At 39.1% G+C, this 24060-nt stretch overlaps 1 protein-coding gene across 1 annotated transcript; it reads left to right on the forward strand.

Annotated features, from left to right (window-relative positions):
* Positions 1–2942: 2942 nt before the first annotated feature.
* On the forward strand, positions 2943–23734 carry arhgef15b (Rho guanine nucleotide exchange factor 15b). The gene is made up of 16 exons (XM_059354827.1): positions 2943–3346; positions 8058–8586; positions 12298–13290; positions 13404–13449; positions 14324–14391; positions 14518–14834; positions 16415–16575; positions 16824–16976; positions 17170–17299; positions 18817–18891; positions 19208–19300; positions 19408–19562; positions 20531–20701; positions 20821–20906; positions 21732–21836; positions 22599–23734. The coding sequence occupies exons 2-16, from the start codon at positions 8160–8162 to the stop codon at positions 22772–22774; spliced, it is 3156 nt and encodes a 1051-aa protein (XP_059210810.1). The 5' UTR covers positions 2943–3346; positions 8058–8159; the 3' UTR covers positions 22775–23734.
* The last annotated feature ends 326 nt before the right edge of the window (positions 23735–24060 follow it).

A 24060-nucleotide genomic window follows, 5' to 3' on the forward strand; every position in this document is an offset into this window, starting at 1 on the left:
CCAGCATGCACTGCGACTCACCTAGTATAAAGGAAAATGCCGCAGTATCTTTGCGCAACAGGAGCATCCAAGTTAAATAGACCCGCGTGGTTTTATTCTCACTCTACCCACCTTGCGATTATATCCAGATGTTAAGGAGTAACATGTTGTGTCCGGAATGGTACTCGATTATTGAAATAATGTTTCAGTTATCAGCCCTCGCTACGTTTCTCGTTTATCAAACTGACCGGATCTACTTATCATTCATAACAGCTCGTGTAGTCTCCAGTAGTCAGAGCATCATAAATTATATACAACTTAATATTATGAAAGCCCAATTTCACCAGATGATACGTTATTAATGATTAAAGAATGGTAAATAAAAATCATGAGATAGTAAGTATGAACCTTTAATTACAGAATTAAAACGACAGATAGCTATAGTCAAAGTTATCAGTTATTAAATTCAGATTGACAAACAATGCCTAAATCATGAGAAATTAAGTTTTTTTTAAAAGTGAGAAAGACAGTTGTTTAAAAAAATATATCAAGAGATAGTACTTTCAAATTTTGGTTTTCCAGGTAAAAAAAATTGAGTTATAACACAGTAAACTAAAATTATGAGACAAAAAAGTTAATATTTTTTATTTCAAAACGTGTTCAAAATTTTGACAATTTTCTCGAGACAATGAACCAAAGGTTTTAGTTACTAAGTAAATCTATATTTAATACATTTTAATGGGTAAAAGTTCTGAAAGTAGATAGTAGACCTAAGTCAAGGTTTGGACTTATGAAACAAAAATAATGAGATAGTAAGTCAAAACTATTTATGGTAAGTCAAAATTAATAAAATACTAATTTAAAAGTTTGGATTACTAAGTTTAGTTATGTTTTTAATTTTAAGTTTTTAATAATAAGCCACATTTTGTAACAGTAAACTTTAAATGGAAAGAAAAAATATAATAATGTATAAAATAATAATAATAATATAATGTAAGAAATAAAAAATATTCACTACAGTATTTTTATGTTCATCTTATTTCTACTATATAACTACTTACTAACTTACTATACTTTCAAAAGATATGTAGGTCTATATCCAGAAATATTAAAACTATATGCCATCATTTACAGCCTTAACGTGTTTTTGGACTTAACATCCATGATAAAGTGAAATATCTGAAGAATACAGTTTCTCCGATTTCAAGGACACTATGTCTGTTCCGATCTGAGGCGCTAGGTGGAAGCAGGATACAAAGGTAAATGAAACAGAGGTGAGGGGAGGGACATATGCAGCAGCCATGCACCTCCTTTAGTCCACCTGTTACGCCATGTACTGTAACATGAAGAGTTGTTATTATATACTGTATCATGAAAGATGCATTTAAAGGTAGTGGTCATTATAGCATAATATAATGTCATTGAGTTGGTTGTAAAGAAAAAAAAAAGGCCCATGATTAGGCCCATTGTCGTTGTTTAATGAGTGATTTTATTTCAATTTAAAACAGCAATTTGTTCACTGTTTATATCTGAAACAAGCTTTACTGTAAGTTACAAATAACACTTTGGGATACCAAATATAAAATAAACAAATAATAAAAGGTTTATTATAGTTTCTGGGGCGTTTGTAGATCGTAAAATCACAGATGCGTGAAGCATGAAACCATCATTCAGGAAGTGATGGGGCATTGGGACGTGTTTGCCTTCAAAATAAAAGTACTACACGAAACACGAAATTATGAAAACAAGATTTCCGGTTGAGAAAACAGGATACAAACAAATGACAGTTCTATAGTAAAATGAGACAATAAATCATGCACAAATAAAACAAATGAACAAAATAGAAAAACAAAAAATAGACGAATAGGCTAGTTTAGGGTATTTTTTTTAATGTATTGTATGTTGCACAGCACATCTTTTACACAGTTGCTTAATACTGAAGACGAACTGGAATGATTTCCCTTAATAATGAATCCAATGCAAAAAAAATATCAGGGTGGAATGTAAAAGTTTATTCAATAGAATGAATAGATGTGGGAATTCATATCTGGGATTTACCAGTTGACAGCACTGTAGCACTGTGTAATTAATAACATAAGTCATTGTCATAGAACCCAGTCTTTAATTGTTAAAAAACAAATTCAATAACATCAATATTGGTTGCCACCAATTTTTTACATAGAGGATTAATCATTTCGTCACACTGTTAAAATAATCGCCGAAGTCATTTTTTGTCAAAATTGGGTTTTTTTTGCCTAAGTCATCTCCTCATGGCGCCGGCCACCTATGGTAAAATCACCTCCATCCTCAGTTGATCAGATCATGTGATTTTACCCCTTTAAGATCATCACTTCTTTGACAATTTGCCACATTCATAGGCATCAGATAAGAACCCAGCAAAGAAGAGCTAGAGGGAGATTGTTTAGTTATCGGTTTAGTTTATCAGTGTTTTATTGTTGACACTAATATTGGTAACACTTTATTTTGAAGGTGGCTACATAAGAGTGACATGAGCGTGTCATAAACATGACATGGGATGTGTCATGAACATTAATGACACATTGAAGTAACATTAATGCTCATGATACTTGTCATGTCATGTTTCTGACAGGCTTGTGTGACTCCTATATAGACACCTTCAAAATAAAGTGTTACCATATCTTGCTTAAGTCACAAAGGCATGTTCAAAAAATTGCCTAAGTCATTTATTTCTCTTAAGTTACATCATTTACACACAGTGTTATTACTATGCCAATCGCCATCCTTTGTTACATCCTTTTTGAGTGAAATGATCAATAAATGTCATATGTTACACTTTTGGTGAAGTTTTTTTGTGTTTCCTGCAAAACTTGAAAAAAATGAGTTAGGCGATTATTTTAACAGGGTAGTGATTTGTCAAACAACTGGGCAAAAGAGGATACTTGCTCAGAAAGCTGTAGCAAGCTTGAGGTTTTATTTTGAAATCCTTCGCCGGAACCAGTATAACCCGCTGTGTGTGACTTGGTGGCTGGAGCCCTCAGGGGGGTTGTTGTACTCCTACCTCCCGTCCGCTCCTCTCATACACGCTGCTGGTAACAAAGGAGACAACAACAGGGGGATGATGGGTGCTCAGACAACAAGCCTGTCACAGAAACAATAAGAAACTGAAGCGGTTTGCTTTTTTACGCTGTGGATAATTTTTCTTTACTGTATAATTCACGGCTGTTTTTTTCCTCTCTCCGCGGGACCGGTTAAGTTTGAAGTAGCTGCGCCCCGGGCCGATTTTAACCAAAAGCTGTTTTTTCTTGCCAAAACTGACCATGTTTGACTGCCACCACTAGCGCCGAATAACCGAGGAGGAAGAGATAGACATGTCTGAATAACATTGGTGAGTATTCTGTTCTCTAATTATGTTTCAAGTGTTATTATATCGTTATTGGTGGTTTTACAGGTGCGGTTTGGTTGACGGTTATGTCTGGAGGCACCTGTTCCCATTTGGAAAATCGTTGTAATACTTGCCAGATGTTTTATACGATTATAGCGACGATATCATACTGAAAAGTAATGTTTTTACCATAGTTTGTATTACTGTTAAATATCAAGCAGTAGAATATTTTGACATATTTGCCCGTTTTGTTAATGTGGGTGGGTAACAGTACCAGACGTCGCCATTTATTAGGCGATTTATGGATATAAAGGAAACCATTATAGACAAACTTTTATTTTGAACATATTATGAACCGTCTGCTCATGACACTTAATTCGTCTTTACTGATTATTTATTATAGATTATAGATTATTTGTATGAGACATATAAAAGGCTGGGCCACTGTTGGCAGCTTCAGATGTGATATTTCATTATATCACACTAAACAGCATATCTATACATATATATAGGTCGGTTTTACTTGTATCATTTATGTCACCAAGCCAACTCTATACATCTATTCCTTCTTGCTGTATTCCCCGTGTGTGAGTGAGTGTGTGTCAGTGTTTTTCATCCAGACACACCTTTTCCGTGCCCTCTTCCTGTCCAACGTGGAGCCTAAATACACATCACATCACATGTATTGTAATGGTGGCTCTGTTAAAGCCCCCCTACCCATTTTGTATACACTGTCACTGACCCATTAGTGTCCAGAGCAGATGGCTTACTGTACACACACACACACTCCGAGACAGAGCATTGTGTTAATGGACTCCCCCTGTAAGCACTTAAGGATTGTTCTCAAGCTGGTCTGATTTAGGGGCTCACACCATATCTGATATTTATTGGATTTACCAGGACAAATACACTTACTGGAATGAATAACTGGCCCACTGACCCAGCCCAAGAGTGTGTAGGGTCCAGTAGACTGGAGGATGTAGCTATTGAACTAACCAGGTCAATAGAGCAAAGGGAGACAAAAGAGAAGTCTGATGGGGGCTGATTGAAAGAAAGTCAATGGGGAATTGTAACCTCAAGTCTCACTTATGAGTGCATTAACACACAATTAGAACACGTTATCCTCGATGTGCAAGAGAGTGCTTTCTGAGTGAACACACCCTCCTATTTGAGGTTTATGTGTCACCCTGTGGACAATGATAATAACCAGAGGGCCAAAACTGAAACCTGGAAAGGCTACATTAAACCCCCACACACAAACACAACTCCACACACACAAACACTGATATGGTGATGTCATGTTGCCTGGTGTCTGGGATCATAAAACATGTTCTTAACATCAAGGAACTGAAGATTAAGGAGAAAATGAACCGAGGTTGATGGTGCATGAGTACGTGAGCTTTAATTAACCTCCTGAGGTTTTCATGCCATACTTTCCGTCTCTGTTATTTTGTAATTATTATCTTATACACGGCTGTTTGTCGGACCAGAAGCATTTTCTCGTCAGACTGAAACATGAAACCCCGTCTGTCTTTTTTATTATAAGCTCACTGACTGTGTAGTGTGCACATCCCATCCAAACTGGTCTGACTCGCCGGTGCACCTTTTCAGAAACACACAGCAGCTACTGGCAGTGTGCTGTTTAGTTTAGTTTTGTTTAGTGAGCTGTGTGTGTGTGTGTGTGTGGGGGGGGGGGGGGGGGGGGGGGGGGGGGGAGTGGATGGCTGTTTGTGATGCTTTTGTTTACCTGCTGGTATTAAGAACTACTCTGGATTATTATTTTTTAAATGTTGACTGGTCCAGACACAACTTGATATGAATTTTATGGCACTTTTCATGAAGTAAACAGCCTCTAATCTGTCTATAGCAAGTCAACTCTTGGTGAGTGCAGCAGTAATGGTGCACTCCACTGATTTGGTATTGCTCTGGCATAAAGATGAATGACTTGGGAAAGACCGATAAAAAAAAGTAAAAAAAAACCTAAAAGGTCCAAATTGATGCAGCAGAGTATGGAATGTGATTTAAGTCAATATTAATTAAATAAGGGGGCGTTCCCGGTGGCACACCTGGTAGAGTGCGTACCACAGAGGCCCAGTCCTCGTAAGCTCGGAGCCCTTTCCCGCATGTCTTCCCCTCTGACTCCCCCTTTCACTCTCAATATCTCTACTGTCAATAAAGCTACAAAATGCCCAAAAAGTATCTTTAAAAAAATATTTAAAAAATAAATATATATATTAATTAAATAAAAATAAATATATATAATAAAAATAAATTAAGGTCCTAATTTTATGGATTATGATTTAAGTCAATTTTAAATAAATTAATTAATAAAAAAAATATAAATGTTGCATAAAAATAAAACAAAAATAATCTTATGGAATTAAAGTAAATATGTATATAATAATACATATAATTCCCAAGTACATAAGTGTATCAATAAAACATAAAACAAACAATATAAAATGTACAATGTCAATCTAATGGCAATAATATGATAAAATAATAATTTGATGAATAATTAATTAGGGTTAATAGTGTTGACAATTAATAAGTTAAAACAAATTAAGAAGTGTTCAACAGACCAATATTAACATTAAAGAAATGCTGCTAGTGTGGTAAAATAGAAATAACTTGAGTTTCATGTGACTGTCAGCTGCTTATTGCTCTCTGTGACAAGCATCATCTGTCATTATTTTAAATCCTTATTGAATATTTAATCAATCAATTAATCCAATAGGTCAAGTTGTTTGTTGCAGCCTTTTGACGACGTGTGTATATTCCTAAATGCATGCAGCTACATTTTTACATTTTTTCATTTTTTTTCATGGCCTGACTCAGAAGCTGACTAACCCTCGTTTGGTGTGGTATTGCATCAGCTGTTGCACACACATCAAAATAGAAGAATCTGCAGCGTGGCCATTTGGTTGCCCAGAATGGAAACTGAATTTCTCTATATTGTCATCATGTTTCTTTTTATAGACACTTAAAGTCTGAAAGAAGGGTTCTCCATTTGACTGCATTCATGTGAATCACTGGAGTGCTTTGCATGCAGAGATTTCCCCGTTTTGAATTTTAAACGATTGAATCAGTGTTGAATCACAACAGGCATAAATGTCAGTGTAGACATCTGTAATATATACATATGTCATATTTGTTGTGTGGTCATTGAATCCTAAATTATGAGGGTTTTTTAGGACAAATCCAATTTTGAAAATATGGACGTCTTTGTACCTGAAAGGTAAAAGATGACGAGGCTCCCAGTGGACAGGGTGGAGTGATTATAAATGCGTAGAAACAGTGGTTAACTATTAATTGGAATACAACAGTGTGTCATGATGAATCATATACTTGAGCTTGCGGTACAGGTATTACACCTGAATTAACAGCAGATAAAAGAGGAACTGCCATTTGTATTTGCTGCTTCACTCACTGTGTCCTTTTACACAGAAGTTCAAGCTGTTAAAACATTACATTTGAAAATAGTTTCCACAGGTGGCTGACTCTCTCTATCCTCTATAAACCTCCTGTTTGATCTGATACTGCTGACACATTACAGCCCTGGAAGCAGTAAATGAATAAACTGGATCAGGGGTTTCAGCTGTGAGTCATTAATAAATAACAATTTAAGAAGTTGCGAGGCAACTTTACAGTGGAAAAATCAATGATGTCGTCATAGCTTTTTAGTGCAGTAAACAGACTTGTCAGCTTCATGTCTGTGTGGGAATGTGTTCTGACTGAATGAATGAGCTCCTTACAGTGCAAAGTTCATGTTCCTCTACAGCGGGGGATTTGTAGCACAGAGTTCAACGTCTGATCTGAGGATTGGACTGTACTGCAGATACAGAATTATGCAGTGTTTAGTGCATTTTGTAAATGTTTATTTCAGCTTCAGAAATGACTGTGATTATGGTGAGTCCTGGCTTTTGTGAAGGAGTCACAGGCCAAAGAGGCTGAGAACCACTAACCTAGAGGTTTAGTCTGACCAGGGACTCTCCTCTTTTTTCTTCCACCATTCCCTGTTAGCGCTCTACTGTCTCTACTATACAAGAAAACCTGATTTTAATCATTTATACATTACATTTGTTTAGAACTGTGTGAATACCAGACTAGATTTTCAATCACAAGTTTTGCATTCAATGATAAAATGATTATTGGCCCATTTTTCGAGTTATTGACTGGAATGTTTAATATAGTTTACCAAACTTTTTGAGAGTCCTCAGTAGGTTGTGGCAGTACAACATATTTGTATAATATAATAATAATAATAATAATAAATAATAATAATAATAATAATAATATTTTATATATTTAATTGCACTTACATTACAACACAAGTTATTTATTGTGATCTAATTTATTTTTATTTATTATTTTTTATTATTAATTATTTAAATGTTTAGTTATATTTATAATGTATTTATTAATATTATATTATATATATATATATATATATTTATTTATTTTTTACATTCGTTTTTTCTGTTGAATTACAGTTAAAGTTCAAGACAAAAGATTTTTTAAATCAATAAAGGAACAAAATTATTATTTTTAAAAAGTTAAAGAAACAACAAAAAAGTTGAATAAATGCCTGTTATTTTCAAGGTTATTAAATGATTGTGTAAAATAATTGTTATTGTGACTTTGTATCATAATCGAGTAATCCTACATTTGATATAATAAACTCACTTTCTTTCCCTTTCTCTTTTCTCATCAGGTGATGATGACATGCTCACACTGACCTTTGCCCTCAAAGCCTGACCTCTGATTGGTCGGGGCGAGGAGTTAAACAAACAGTAAGAAAAGACTAGAAGCTACCATGTCTGTCCAGGAAGCATCCCAGCGGCCCACGTCGCCCTCATCCCTCAAACCTGAGGCCAAACCCAGACCGGAGATCCCTCCTAAACCGTCAGCACAAACCGGCTCCCCTCCTCTGGGAGACCGAGGCAGCAGTCAGAGACTTTCTGCAGGGAAAGTCAAGAGGATCGTGAGCAAGTTTAGCAAAAACGGCTCGATTGAATCGGGGGAACAACCCACCAATGGTACTGCAGAAACAAAGGCTATTAGACGGTCTAAAAGGCCGCCTACGGTGAAGCCAAAACCGGGCCGCGCCAGCCTGCATCTTCAGATCGGAGTAGAGAAGGCGCCTCCGCTGCCTGTGAAGAGGAGCCGCATCCTGCAGAGGCAGAAAGAGAGTGATGGAGGAGAGGAGGGGGACAGCATCAGTGTGGAGGGAGGGCGATCAGGTACAGTGGCTCTTTGTCTATGGCAGGGGGGGCAACCTTTACTCACTAAAGAGCCACTGTTGGCCAAAAAAAAAGAGAAAATCGCGGAATGGAGCCGCAAACCTTATATTGAGCCTAAAATTAAAATTAAACAGCCTAATAAGTCTAAATTAGCCTACCAACATTATTAATAGTCATATTGAGCATTTATTAATATGATTTTGAAAACTAGTCTATCTCGGGGAACTCAAAACTAAACTCAAAGTTGGCAAAACTTAAAGGTTAAGGCGCCCGGGCCGGAGACTTTCGTAAGCTATGAAGCACATTTTAGTTGACTTAAATGTCAAAACTTTTTTAATATGCTGTAAAAAGGCTATACAATTTTACAATTGAGGAATACAAATAGCTTTTGGTCTACACCATTGATAAATGAACATTTTAATGTAAAGATATGTATATAATTTCTTTTGAGGCCGCCTTAAGAACCACATGAGGCTCTGGAGCCACAGGTTGGCCACCCCTGGTCTATGGCTTCATCTGCTGCTTTTACTTTGGAATATATTTCACATATTTCTGGCTGACTGCAGAGGGTCAGCCCTACACACACACACACACACACACTGTGAGTGTGTAGCATCCCCAGCTGAATGGCAGCCAACTGGTGGTGGTTCACAAAGTTTTATTTAAAGACCATAGCTCCATAAAAAAACAACAAAAAAACATTACTTGGCAGCTTTTTGAACCCACCGTAAGAACTAAAAAAAAGCACTTTGTTTGAGGGGCTGGGTCACTCAAGTTTACTTTTCTGCTGTCCTCTTCTATGTTAACAGCGGGCACCTGTTTTCAAACACATTGTCATTTTCCTTCACTTCACTTTACTTCACTAATTTCATTTTAAAGGAAGTTATTAGTGCCCAAGCACAGAGTGGTGCGAAAGCGCTATTGTTCCTCTAAGGTTTATTATATAATTAAGCATATTATTACGTGTTTATATTACTGGGACAAAGCAAACCAACTAATATCCAACATTTTCACATCATAGACACTACCGTTAACTATCCCTGTAACACATCAACCACCTAATTGCATTGACTAACCGCAGTCAGCCATATACTAGTTCCTTGTCTTGTTTTAATATTATTCTCCTGTTTTGACCACATATTGTTGTTGTTACTTATACTTCCCTCTGTCCTGTGTATTTAACACCTGGCTGTCAACCACATTTCTTTTGGGATAACAATAATAAAGTTAAAGGTGAAGTTTAAAGCAACATTATCCAATTCTTAAGCTAAAGATTACAGCTTCCAAACAGCTGAAAGGAGAAGCTTGCTCAGTATTCTCAGTATGAACATCATAGTCACATAGTCGAGGCAAAGAGAGTGTTGTAATAATCCAAACCTACACTTATTGATTAAAAAAAAATTCTACAAAGAATTACCTTAGAAAGCTCTCCCTCCACCTCGCTCCCTGCTGCTGAGACTACTTCATAGGGAGGAGAGCAGACACCAGCTCTGGAAACAGACCATCAGTTAGTAGCTGTAACACCTTAAATTCAGTCAGCACACCCCAGTGCTAGGGGGGATTGGATTTTCTAAAGCCAATAACTGAGGGTCTGTATTAATGAAAGTGAGGCGCCAAAACACAAACTACCAATTCTTGCATAATGCTGCTTTTAAGTACTTCTTATTGGATCAACACAAATCTCAAAAATGTTAAAGTAGTGCTATCACTACTACGAATTTGAAATAGTAAACACGAGGAGGCTGTGCCATGGGATTTCCTGAGGATGAGATTCAAATGACTTAGACCTTTAACTTTGGCTGCAATTCAGAGTTGGCAACATTTAACGTTCCTTATTGCTCCTTTTAGTCTGCAGGTCAAAGATCAGGTAACTGCATTTTACTCACTCCTTGAATTCCTTTTACACAACCTGCAGTGTTTCACACACACTGGACTGAGTCTCATTGATAAAACCGAAAGACAAACATAATTTTACATGATGCAAACAGTGTGTAGGTACAGAGTTTTGCATGTGAGTATTTGTGTGTGCACATGGGTTGTTTTGAAAGTTAAATCTGCAGTCAGGGTCTGAATGTGAACTCTTTCACAGACAGGTGTGGTGCCGCTGGCTAATCTGAACCAACAGCCATAAACAGGTTCTGTCAGTCAGCTGATCACGACTGTGCGTGTGTGTAAGAGAAGAAAATATGTGTGTGTGCATGCTCCTGATTAATGTGAAAGCAGGAAGTGATGCTCCCCATGCATACTTGCAGTAAGAAAAAGATGACGCACAAGCATTGGTATCCATCACACTTTGACCCAAGTGTCGTAAGTGATTATACAGTCGTAAAGTAAAGCAAAATAAAAGTTTCTTCCAGTTTTAATCTGCAGCTCAGACGACCTTTGCTGTGTCATGATGTCCAGCTTTGTCCTGACTCAACAAGAGAGGAAGCCAAACACATTTTATTGGCTGCTTGATTAAATAGAGGCTTGTGTGTTCCCTCCTTAGTTATACATGCTGTGGTTTCACTTCTTTGTTTTGGTTCCCTGCCAGCAACATGGAGTCCTCACGTGGGACATCAGTTTCTGTCCATATATTACTACTACTATATTACCACTACTGATTGATATTGGCATCAAAAAACTTTGCTAGACTTTATCTTATCTGATGCTTTTTTATTGGAACTATTTTATATCTTGTACATGCTTTGTTCCTGATAAGCTTTGGTTTTTCTAATTGTAAAAGATTTTGTAACTGGTTTTAAAAGGTACTGTATTAAAAAACATTATTATTATATTATTTCTACTGGTGGTTAGGGCCACAACAAATTATTATTGTCAGTACTGATTATCCATTTTTCTGATTAATTGATTAGACAATAAAATATCAGAAAATAGTGGAAAAAATGTTGCACTTTTCCACAATGTTCCAACTTCAAGGTGCATTTTTTAAACATATTAAAAATATTAAAGCACTAAATGACATATTTGAGAAGCTGAACGTTTTCTATTTGTACCTGAAAAATAAATTCAACAATTAATTGAGTACCAAAATAATACATTTTAATGATTTAATTTTCAATTAATCAGCTAATCATTTCAACTGTACTGTTGATATTTGAGCAATTGCAGAGATGGAGCTTAATGCAACTGCTACAAAAGCAACAAAATAAAAGTCAGCAAAGCATTTGACTAAAATAATGCAATTACTTTCAAAATAAATGTCTGAAAAGCATGATATGCTTTGCATCTTTGTTCAGCTATATTTTCAATTAAAAAAAAGTTTTGGCAGATTTTTGGCTGACTTTAAAAAACATCATCGCTGTTCTGTTTTTCTTTCATATCTTCACTCACTGACCCATTTAACCTTCATCCTCTGTGTCTCTCCTCTTTATTTCCTCCACCTCTTCCATTTCCTTTTGTCAATATTGGATTTTTTTTCCCCCTCATGCAACGCTCCAAACTTTCCATGAATATTTGAAGACACCACTTGCAGGCGTGTTGTGATGAAATGCTGACTCGTCAGTCCTTCCCATGGAAAAAAATGCTCTTAATGAAAGTGAGCCGCCCTATCTGGGGATACACATGTAGGAAAAAAGTGAATGGGAAACAGCTCATTCACATCCACTAACTTTGTGTTTTAGCCTGGAGAAACTATCTTTCCTTCTGCAGTAACATTAGGAACTGTATAACCACAAAGCAGTTAATCTGTGTTGCTTCTTTTCAATGCAGAGCCTGATGGAAAGGAAGTGGAGACTCAGCTGATAGGAGGAGGTGAAGCGGAGGCGGCGCACAGTCCTCACACGCCTCTCAGTCCGAGCTGCGACCCAAACTGCAGCTGTGTGTGCCACATGCAGTGGCCTGGCATGAAACTAGTATGGGTGCCTGTGGATGACGGACAGGAGGGGGAGGATGGGGGAGGTGGAGACGAAGATGACACTGATGTGGAGGAGCAGAGAGAGGAGGTCGAGGAGGAGTGGGAGGAAGTGGACGTAGAGGGAGAGGAGGAGGAGAGCGAGGCAGGGGATGAGGTGGACAGGACATCTGCAGTTGATGAGCATGAGGTGTTGAAACAAGAAAAGGCAAAGTTCCATCAATGTTTGGATGTTTTGATCGCCGACGGTCACAGGAGGCGTTCGGACCCGGGCCCTCACGCTGTTCTCACCTCTCTCGCTGTCACTCGCTCGCAGTCTCCTCCTGTTCCCCCGAAACGCTCTCAGTCACCACAGATCCACCACCTTCCCACCCAAAATGAAGAAGAGAACATTTACGAGGCCACTCTTCCAATGGTCAACCCCGCTCCTAAAAAGGCCGCAAATGAGTGTAAGGAGCTGGATATTCCACTCATCAAGGTGCGCAAACCAGCCCGGAGGTCGAAACTGTCCTACAGCACCTCAGACCCCACATCAGAGTTTCAGATGAACATAGAACCCATCTCCAGCCCAGATGAGGTCCCGCCTGCCATCCCGCCGAGGATGCCCGTGGGCAGCCTGACGCCAGTGCACCGCGGCGGCATTCCTCTCCCGCAGCCCACACTGGAGGAGTGGCGCAACCTGCGGCCCTCGTCCCCCAACAGTTCCACCACCAGCAGCTTGAGCCCCCAGAGGGCCGTCACTCCTCCCCCACCCAGCCCTCACAGACCCCCACCTCCACCACCAAAGACGGATCCCAGGAGGCTCAGCAGTGCCTCGATGCAGTCCCTGCAGTCCCTCACGCAGAGAAAAGGTTGGTAACGAACAAACATCATTATCTTTAGCTGAGATGAGCTATGAATGATTCACATGCTGATAATTTTCTGTGTAATCAAAATTGATGAAGTAATTTGATTTTCTCTGTAGAAGGAGAGGAGAATGGAGGGGAGCAAGAGGACACAGCTGAAGAACCGTGAGTTATCACCTTCACTTTACCTTTTACTTTCACTTAGAGCTGTGCCATAATTATGGCAGTGATATCGGTTGTATCAGTTCATGGGAGTTAATGGTTTAGGACAATGTTTAAAAATTTTCTCTTTGAAAAAAACACCAAGCAAAAAACATGTTGTTTTCTTTTTATTTTTATAAAAGCGTTTTTTTTTCAGAGATACAATACATTTTCATGCAAGGTTTATTAAGAGAACTTTTATGTTTGTTTGTTTTTTTAAGAGATTTGGTAAAAGTGTTTGTTATTTGCTTTTGTTAATAATTTTATATTGTTTTTAAATAATCCCTTTTTTGTTTAAAAAAAAAAGAGGTTTTCTTTTTAATCCATACCACCCAGACCTGTTTCCATTTTTAAAAAGGATAAAGCTGAAAATATTTTATATTTGCCAAAAAAATCCATGAAAACACAGAAGTTGTCATAATTTATCATTTTAACAAGTATTGTCTGTGCAACCAAAGCCTGGTGTAGCTTTTTGTTCTGTAACATAGAAATCCATTGTTGTCCAAAAACTATTAAATACATATAAACATCATTAACACGCATTTGCGCTGTACTACTTTTAATAAACCCAACTTTCACCGTCCTACTGCTGTTTGAGTAATAATTGCTAAAAAAAAAAAAAAGAGCCCACTCAGCTGTTTCATGTAACTGTTTTGCCTGTGTACAGAAGTTGCAGTAACACCTCGTTGGGTTTTTATGGGATTTGTTGGTGATAAGAAAAATATAGCATTTCACCAGCCTTATCTTTAAGTCAATGTTCTTGTTCTTGTGTGTATGGAGTAATCATTAACTGTGTCATCCACTCTTTCGTTGGATCTTTCCATACTTTGTGTTTCAGGCGTCCAGTCAGGAGCAGCTCCCTCAGGAGGGAGTCTTCGTTCAGCTGGGAGTCCCGGCTGCAGGATGGTGAGGTTGACACCTGCATGAACAAAACATAAACAGACAAAGATGAATCCGGCCTCAGTTATGGCTGTAACAGGATGTTAACCATCACTATTATCACAAGAATCTTTGTGGTTTGTTTCCCCTCAGAGCCTTTGTACCAGACTTACAGAGCCACCGTCATCACCAAGGAGATCCGGCGCCAGACAGTTTGTCGCAACATCAGTAAAACCAGTGTGGACTTCGCCATGGACTGGACAGCCCGTCGTGCCGGGACTGGGACCGGTACTGGGACCGGTACTGGGACCAGTACTGGGACTGGGACTGGAACTGCAACTGGAAACGGAGCACCCAGAGGCGGCCCTGTGCCCACACCATGCCAGAGCACCCTGTGGCAGGATCTCCCAGCTGTGCGGGAGGGAGGGGTGCTGGAGCAGCTCACCCCTGAGCAGTGCAAGTACCAGGAGGTGAGGGAGAGGAGGGAGAGGCTAATGTACTGATGCGAAGAAAGGAGAAATAGGAGATGCAGTATCACGTCTTAAATCACATCTTAAAGTAATAATGTGATGTTTTTATATAAATTATAGTCCACTTTGCCTCGCTGAATTGCTAATATAATATTGATTCACTCCATCCCCAGTCCATGAAAGCTTTTACAGTTTCCAACATCGGGCTTCAAGGAGAAAAATCCTTTCAAATACAGGAAGTGATGCATACTGTTTACAATAAATATTTTAATTGATGAGGGTGTTATTTTTTGATAAAGCAACATTTTCCATCATTGGAAGGAACCCCACATTTTTTGCTCATAGGGTGGAAAATCTTGCAAACCACAACGCTGTGAACACATGAAACTTGTTGCGGTTTTAGCTGGCTAATACTACCTAAAATAAGCTCGCTTGCTAACAGGGACAAATTGCTAGCTTAGATTGCACAATGCTGTGTTTGGTGGATAATTTCAGCTATTTCATCTGGCTGGTAAATTTACTAGCTTGCCATTTGTAATTTACTTTATTAGCTAATGTTACAAAGAAGCCAATGCCAGATGCATAGCTAAGTTACAGCAACAGCAGCAAGTTATGCTGACATTGTCAGTAGAAAAATACTCTGTGTGAATAGGTTAGTTTGCTAGCTTGCCAAATTACTTCACTAACATAACATGATACTAACTTGTGTATTATGACACATATTGTTGATTGAGCCAAATAATAAATGAAGTGGTACAAAGAAAAAGTTGTATAATAGGGTGCCACAGGAATGAGTTCTTAAACCATGAAGTGAGTCAGAATTTTATCACCCTAAATGTTATCACGCCGGACACGAACGGGAACTCTGTCCCTAGTCCTCCTCACAGCCTCTAGTCGTGTTTTTCAGAGCTCTTGCAAACTCTTGTAGATTGTAGATAGATTACGTTAATAAACAATTTATTAGGCTATGGATTTGCTAGCTTGTCAAAAGTTGGAGACTGTCTAAAGCATGGGACGCTCAAGTCATGCAACCATGATGTGGTTTGCTACGTTAGCTTTTTACCTCTGTCGGCTGCATTAACGCTTCAAACATAATAAAAGTGGGTTTTTTTTTTCATTTGTGAAAATTAATTTTTCTGCAATGATACAAAATCCATTGCAAAAATCCCATAGGAGAATTCTCAACAGAGCCCATGGAGATATCACTTACAAAAATACACAATGTTATTTGCTCTCTATAACAAACTATTGCTTTTCACGAGCCAAGAGTGATGCAAAGCAAGGGTGGCCAATTAGCTAACTGTAACTAAGATTAGCCAACTAGCTGTAACTTTGCTGTTCGTTGCTGTTGCTTACCATGGTATTAAGGATCAACATGCTGATACATGCCCAGGATGCTCACCCCTGGGTGGGCAACGGACTACAGTTAATTTAAAGGCCACCAGTGTCATTAATAACAAGGATTTTTTTAAAGTTACCTAGTAGCTTTAATTTGTTGCTCATTTCTCTATAAAAAGAGACACACCAAAGTATGATTTAAGGCTGAAGTTAATGTGTTAATGTGTTTTTTCCCCTGGCAGAGTATGTTTGAGGTTTTGACATCTGAGGCCTCTTACCTTCGATCCCTGCGAGTTCTGACCGAACACTTCCTGGACAGCCGGGAGCTGGAGGAGACGATGATCATCAGAGACAGGAAAACCCTCTTCTCCAACATCCTGAGGGTCCGAGAGGTCAGCGAGAGGTGAGAAATGGCAGAAGGAAGGATGAAGGGAGATAAAGGAAAAGGGAAAAATGAAGGTGATTTATGAGTTGAACTACCACAAGGTCATTCGGAACAAAGATACCAAGAGATAGGAAGGAAAGATGAAATTAGACATTTCCTAAATGCCAAATAATGCTCAATTAAAGCACTGGAAGCCATTGTCAATTCCTTTATGGTTCAACACGCTTTTATGTTTTGCTTGAACCCTTTGCTGTCTGACTCCACAGGTTCTTGAAAGACCTGGAGGACCGCATATTTAAAGACCTGGTTTTCCCTGACATCTGTGACATTATTCACTACCACGCCCAGCACAACTTTCCAGCATACATCGACTACGTCCGCAACCAGATCTACCAGGAGAAGACCTACACCTCGCTCTTGTAAGGATAAAAATTACATTTTTCCCATTTGATTTTCAGATTTCAGGGAATTTGGTAAAGCTTTCCTTCACATATGATGTATATCAGAATAACTAAATAAGTTTTATTGCCGTCTTTTCTCTACCTCACAAGTACATGAACATTACAGCTGCATTACAGACCATTTATGTGTCCATATAATGTGTGTCTGCAGGAAGAACAACGCACAGTTTGCTGCAGTCATCACTCGTCTCCAAGAGTCGCCTCAATGTCAGCGGCTGCCTTTCATGTCCTTCTTGCTGTTGCCCTTCCAGCGAATAACACGCATCAAAATGCTAATTGAGGTGAGCAATATCATAGGAACATTACTTGAATCTCACTGTAGAAATGAACAGCAAAGAACAAATGCAGTAGTTTAATTATCCCAGCAAAAAGGTGATTAGTTTATCATAGCATAAAGGCTGGAAACAAGTGAAACATCTCGTCTGGCTCTCTGGTAACTCACCGTAAAAATACAACTTGGTGTTTTAATATTTCAAAGGAGACACAGCATGGCAGGCCAGCTTTTTGTCCCTTGCTTCCAGTAAAAGTGTCCCAGTTTTTTGCCCCCAGTCCTAATCCAAGTCATATAATATTTAGTATCTGCTGATACTGAGTCACAATCCAAGGCTTCTATTTTCTTAGATAATACAGCTGCACAGTGCACACTTAAAGTACATTAAAGTTATTAAAAATCAATCTGATATATATGCTGAATATAAATGCATTGCATTAAGGAAACAATGCCTGCATCCAAGTTGTTCCTTAAAGTTAAACCCACTCTATAATCGTTGCTGGTTTGGCACAGCCATTTGATTTACCTGAAAGAACTGTATCTCCTTGAGTGTTTATGTTTGTCGTCTTTTACACATAATAAATTAACATATCTTAATTAACTTATTAGCTTTTTGCACACAGAGCTTGAGTTGCACGCACAGTGTTGCCACTGTGTCTCTCCTCTGCACTGAAACACTATAGATGACAGTAAAACATGTGTGACTCATACCCTGAGCTGGCATTAAACAAGTGTACATGAATACAAAAAGGTAAATAACATTAAGTAAAAGTCTCATACAGCGTTTTCCGTTTGTTGTTTATTGTGTGTGGTGTTTCGCAGCGGGCGGGGCTCAGCCCTTGATCTAACACACACGGCTCAGTGGAGTGGAGGAGACACCTGATGTAAAAGCAAAGATTAGATCTGACTCAATATAGCTCCAGAGACACCTATTACGGTGTTAAAAAATGCCCTGATCTGCCCTGATACGAGTCTGAGATTGGATCAGGATATCCCGAGCCTCCAATTTTTTTGTTCAGCTCAGCAAATTGCTTCCTGTTTCAACCTTAATGCTTATTACATAGAACCATAATAGTGGTATCAGTCTTTTTATCTACCATCAGACAAACACGAGAACATCTTTAAATGCTCTTATGTTCGAGAAACAGGTTATTTTTCTTATACTGTCCGTCTGAATATACCTGTTTTCAAAAGCTAACGAGGTCAGTGTCATAGTTATGTCACTCTTGCGTGATGACAATGCAGTTAGCCTCTGCGACCTTCAAATTCTTTGCTCAAGTGTCTAAACTGCATACCAGAGTACATTCAGTATAAGTGACCCACATCTTTTCCTGCTACATTAAAAGGCGGAGTTCATCACGGTGCGCTGCTTTGTGGAATGTCCTCATTCATTGACCTACGAGCAAACACACTGGCACACCTCGTCTCAACCTCATGACCTTGTTTGCATTTAGATGGAAAAAATGTATCCTGTTGATGCTGTTTGTCCGTTGCAGAAATAGAAAGTTGTTTGTTTGTCCTTTTTAGAACATCCTGAAGAGAACAAAGGAGAGGACGAAAGAGGAGCAGACGGCCTCCAAGGCTTTGGCTTCTGTGTCTAAGGTAAACGGCCCTCACTCGTCACCCTCTCTTCTGCCTACAAATCCACATAATTTGACTCCCGAGTGCTTCACATGCCTCTGGATATTTGACGTAAGCCATTGTCTGAGTGAAGGATTTCCTATTGAGTGAGCTCTGCAGTGACAGTGAGTCATACGTGTCGCTGAGGACAAAGGCAGTGTGGCATAGTTAGGAGAGATTAACCTAACTCTCCCAGTGAGATACACACAGTTTTATACAGCTGCAGCTGAAGGTTATGTGAGGTGTGAAGAGAAATCAATTCTTGTCTCTATTTTTCCACTCTCATAATCACACACAGATCATTGACGAGTGCAACACACAGGTGGGAAAGATGAGACAGATGGAGGAGTTGATCCATGTCTCTCAAAAACTGGAGTTTGACAAGCTCAAGGTAAACACACACAATACATACATTTTGCAGTATTTTAGTCTGAATTGAGCTTCATGAACATCTATTTTGTGGTTAAATGTTTCTACTTTTGCTGGTGTCTGCTCCAGGCCATCCCGATCATCTCCCAGACACGATACTTGGAGAAGAAGGGAGAGCTGCAGGAAATGTCCAGAGGAGCGACTCTCTTTAACATGAGGGCAAAGTTCACCCCCGTCTACCTCTTCCTGTTCAACGATCTGCTCATCATCACTGCCAAGAAAGGGTGAGGCACAAAATCTGGACTGATAACTAAATGCTTTTGTTTATGACCAAATACCTGCAAAACGAATGACTCAGCTGTACTTTCAGTTTCGTGCTACTTATCAAATGTTGTGTGCTAACTTCAGACTGTGCCTTCACCAATACATTTTAGTCACATTCTTCCTCAATTTCTGCAGAAGTCAGCTTCTGCTGAACACATTCTCACATCACAATATCTACATATGACAGTGTGTCCACCATCCGCTTTGTTGTGCATCTCCACTTATAATTCATGAGGCAGTGCTGAATCAGCAGTGCACCCAATAGTCAACAGCTACACAACTGCAAAGTGCTAGTAAACCTTATTGAAGACGCTTCTGGAAAACTACAGCTGTAAGTTATGCTTTATGCAGAGATTATGTATTTGCCTCAGGATGGGTCCTCTTACAGAGGTAGCCACTGTATGTTATGGTTTATCATAAACTTTAACAACAATAAAGGCATTTATAGGTTAGGAGAGGGCAGTATGAGGTTGTACTCATCACAGTTCAAAGAAAAAGTGAAGACATTCCCCTTGGAAGCTGTTCAGGGAAAATCTCTCCAACTGCCTCTTTTTACAAGTCATAGTGATACTTTCACTATTCACAAGTCATAGTGATACTTTCTAACAATGGAGAACATGATCACTGACCGCAAAAGCTATCATGAGTCCAACATTGTATTATTGTAAGAAATAACTCCAAACTTCCTAAAATATGGCAGGAAGTAGTGTTTAAAGAGAAATTAGAGAAGGGAAATTAGAGAACATATATGCCATTGTTGCAACAGAGAAATGAGAAATGAAATACGAAGTAATGGCACGCAAGGTATATTTATACAAAGCACAGCTCAATACATGATACTGTACATAGTTCAGTGTTTATCGCAAGCTCCTGAAGGTATCAGAAGGCTAATATATTGCCATAACTCACCTTTCGTTCTTGTGAACAGTGGTGAGCGTTTTGTGGTACTCGACCACGCCCATCGCTCTCTGGTGCAGGCGCAGTCAGTGGAGGAAAGTGGCGGCAGCAGCTCCGGCCCCTACGAGCTCTGCTTCAACCTCACCCTGCTGGAAAACCACCAGGGACGCATGATGGAGAGGCTGTTCAAGGCTCCGTCACAGTGAGTAGCTCCACAAGCGACTGACCGACACATGAAGTGACCCAGGTGTCATCAAGACTGTCTCAGGGTTTCAGGATGTGAGAGGCATTCTCGATTCATGGTTTCCTTCCTGTCGGCAGGTCAGACATGCACAGGTGGATGGCAGCTTTCCCCAACCCCACCAACCCAGACAGAGATGAAGATGAAGTGATTTATGAGGACTGGGGTGAGGACACAAGCACACACGGAGCACATTAAGTGGCACTACAGTGACAGCGATCAACTGGCGGCTCGCCAAAGCTTCCTGCCCGGCCCTCAGAATAATTTCAGGCCCCCAAGGATTGCGTATTTTTCACCGCATAAAATGTAAACTACCGTGTAAAATCGACCCAGCCAAAATTTCTCACAGTACAGTATTAGAAGAAGAAGAAAATTACTTTATTAATCCCACAATGGGGAAATTCAACCACTGCATTTAACCCATCCTTTTTACACACAAGTGAACACACCATGCAAGGAGCAGTGGGCAGCACATTACTGCGCCCGGTACAGTAATGTTAGATTTTTTGCAAATAAATTAGTCTAAAAATCCATAAAAGTTTGAAAAGTCCACCATGGAATTTTAGATTTTTTTTTTACCGTGCAATGCTGAGGGGCCTGAATATTAGCCTAATAAATTCAGAACATTTGAGGATGAAAAAATGCATTTGTGTATTTAGCATATTTACAATGACGTTTCACAGTTTTTCAACCATCACTCCTCAGTGAACTGCTTCCTGGGCAGAAGTCGAAGAGCATTTTCTTTATAAGTATCTAGTTATCATTCTGGATTTCCCATGTTTATAAGGAGTGTGAAACTGATATAGGTAAATAGAAATAGCGTGAATTTAGTAAGAAAGTGAATATATCAAACAATGATAGGCTAACTAGGCTTAAATACATTATATTTACATGATATTTTCTTTATTTGAAGCCCCCACAGTGTCTGCTTTGAAAAAGTCTCTTGTGTGTGTGTTTTCAGCCTGTTCTTATGGTTGTGTGTGTGTGTCAGACTGTCCTCAGGTACAGTGTGTGGAGCAGTACATCGCCCAGCAGGCTGACGAGCTCGCCCTGGAGCCCACTGAGATCGTCAACGTCATTCGCAAAACCAACGAGGGTAAGAACATGGAAGAGAACCGGATCAAAGAGTTGTTTATCTATATCTATTAGGGGAGTAATTAATTCAGTTCTTAATTTAAAATAGTTCTAAATGAGCTTTAGTTTAAATTATTGTGTGGTGCACTCCAGACAGATACAGAGGTTAGCTTGTAGCTGTTAACCATGTAGCTGTTCTTAATTGTAAAATCAAAAGTCCAGTTGAATTGGAGATCAGACTGTCAGAGTCACAAGCTGTTAAAATAGAAAGCAAAGATCACATACAGGATTATAAACATTTCCTCATTTTCAGAAAACGACTATGAAAGTGCTCAAAGATGATATGAATCTGTTCTTGCGTCATATACATTTTCCCACAAAATTCCTTTAAAAATGAAACTTCTAAATCAGTCAGCGTCTCAAAATAATTAGTTCCTTTCTCCAAATACTTGGACTTTTTGAGAAACTTTCAAAAAAAAAAAAAAATGACTAAGTCTCTCAAAAGTAGTTAGGTCATCAGGTTTCCTATCATAAAGTAGTATGTATTTACATGTCTTTGCATCATTAACATGCCCCTCCCTTTGACTCTGCTTGTTTATAACCCTGATCCTCATAACTGCATCGCTCCTCAACCCTCTCACCGTAGCAGTTTATTGATTTGTTTTGACTTTCTTGCATGAACGATACAGAAACCTCCAATCTTCCCTTGTTTGTTCTCCTCCCACTCCAACCTCCTTCCTCTTCCTCTCCTCCTCCTCCTCCTACTACTTCTTCCCTCTCCCAGGCTTTTATGAAGGCATCCGCCTGTCTGACGGTCAGAAGGGCTGGTTCCCCGTAGGAAACGTCATAGAGATCACCAACGAGCACGTGAGGCGGCGAAACCTTCGAGAGCGCTACAGAGTCATGCAGGCTGCAAGCATGGTCTCCATCAGCAAGTCTAACACTGTCCTGTGTTTGTGATGTTTACATTTTATAGTTTTTTTTTTTAAAAAGACGATCAATGGATACAAACTCTGTACAAAGCTTATTCAGGACTTGAGTGCAAAGTGTCAGTTTCTAACAACCAGGAAATGAAAGATGAAAGGAGAAGGGTGCCGACCATGACACATCATAACAGACCTTCAATCAACACCTTGATTCTACTCGTGGGTCAGAGTGTGCAGCTGGGAGCTCGACGTAGATCATTTACTCCTGACACGGACAGAAAGCGTGAATGTGCATGCATGCATTCAATAACACAGATCAGCATCTTCCAGCTGTACAGTTTACCTCTTCTTGTGAGCATGCAGCCCTGCAGCAACGTCTCCTCTGCACAAACCGAAGCTGCACATTTGAAATGCCTATCATTCTAGCCACTGCTCGACCACATTGTACAAATGTCAGAGCTGTTGCAAAGAAAAGAGCTGGGTGTTCCTTTAAACGCCTCGTGTCAAAGTTGTCACATGCAAACAAGTTTAAAATCCTATCATTCCTGCCATGCACAACAACCTATCCTCTAAGGGGACCAGGTACAGGATAAAACACATCTTTATGATGCAAGGGACACATCCTAACTGAAATTCAACAGTGTTATCTTTTTAAAAAGGAATATATCTCACTACAAGACAAATCTTCTAATCAGGAAGTGCCTTTGACTTCTGTCAGGATCTTATAAAGCACAAGAGCTTTGAAAATGTCAATGTGGGCCGAGCTGTAACTGCCATTTTTCAGTCGTAGTGCTGTTCCAATAGCTTGTTATCTTGTGTCAGTAGCCATTGTGAAATAATACTGTAGCTCCCCCTGCAGCTTGTTGTCAGTAAAGACGGGATATTATCTGTGGATATGCTGTAAATGTACAATATGTTGTAAATAATGACTGGGGGGGTCCACTCCTTAAAAGACAGTAGTGGTGCTTTTAATAAAAAAAAAAAAACGTATGTCTTTTTAGCCAGAGGCTCAACTGTTGTTCATTTTTATTGAACACTGAATCAAGTGGTAATAAAATATAACAAGGCAAATGTGCAATACTCGCAAGTAAACTTTTCAAATGGGAAACAATTTCTTACCCTAAAAGAAAATTGGGGGATTTGGGGGGGATATTTGGTCATTAAACTTTAAACTTAGTAACCAGTGCAAAGAACCCTCAACTAGTTGTTTCCATAATAAGAAAGAGGTAGTAAAGTCCCTTAAAAACTCAGGGACAAGAAGATCCTCCGTTTTAAAGAAATACTTCACCATTAAAATGACCATTTGTATATTAATAACTC

Source organism: Centropristis striata, chromosome 17, assembly GCF_030273125.1.
Source record: "Centropristis striata isolate RG_2023a ecotype Rhode Island chromosome 17, C.striata_1.0, whole genome shotgun sequence".
NCBI classification, from domain to species: Eukaryota; Metazoa; Chordata; class Actinopteri; order Perciformes; family Serranidae; genus Centropristis; species Centropristis striata.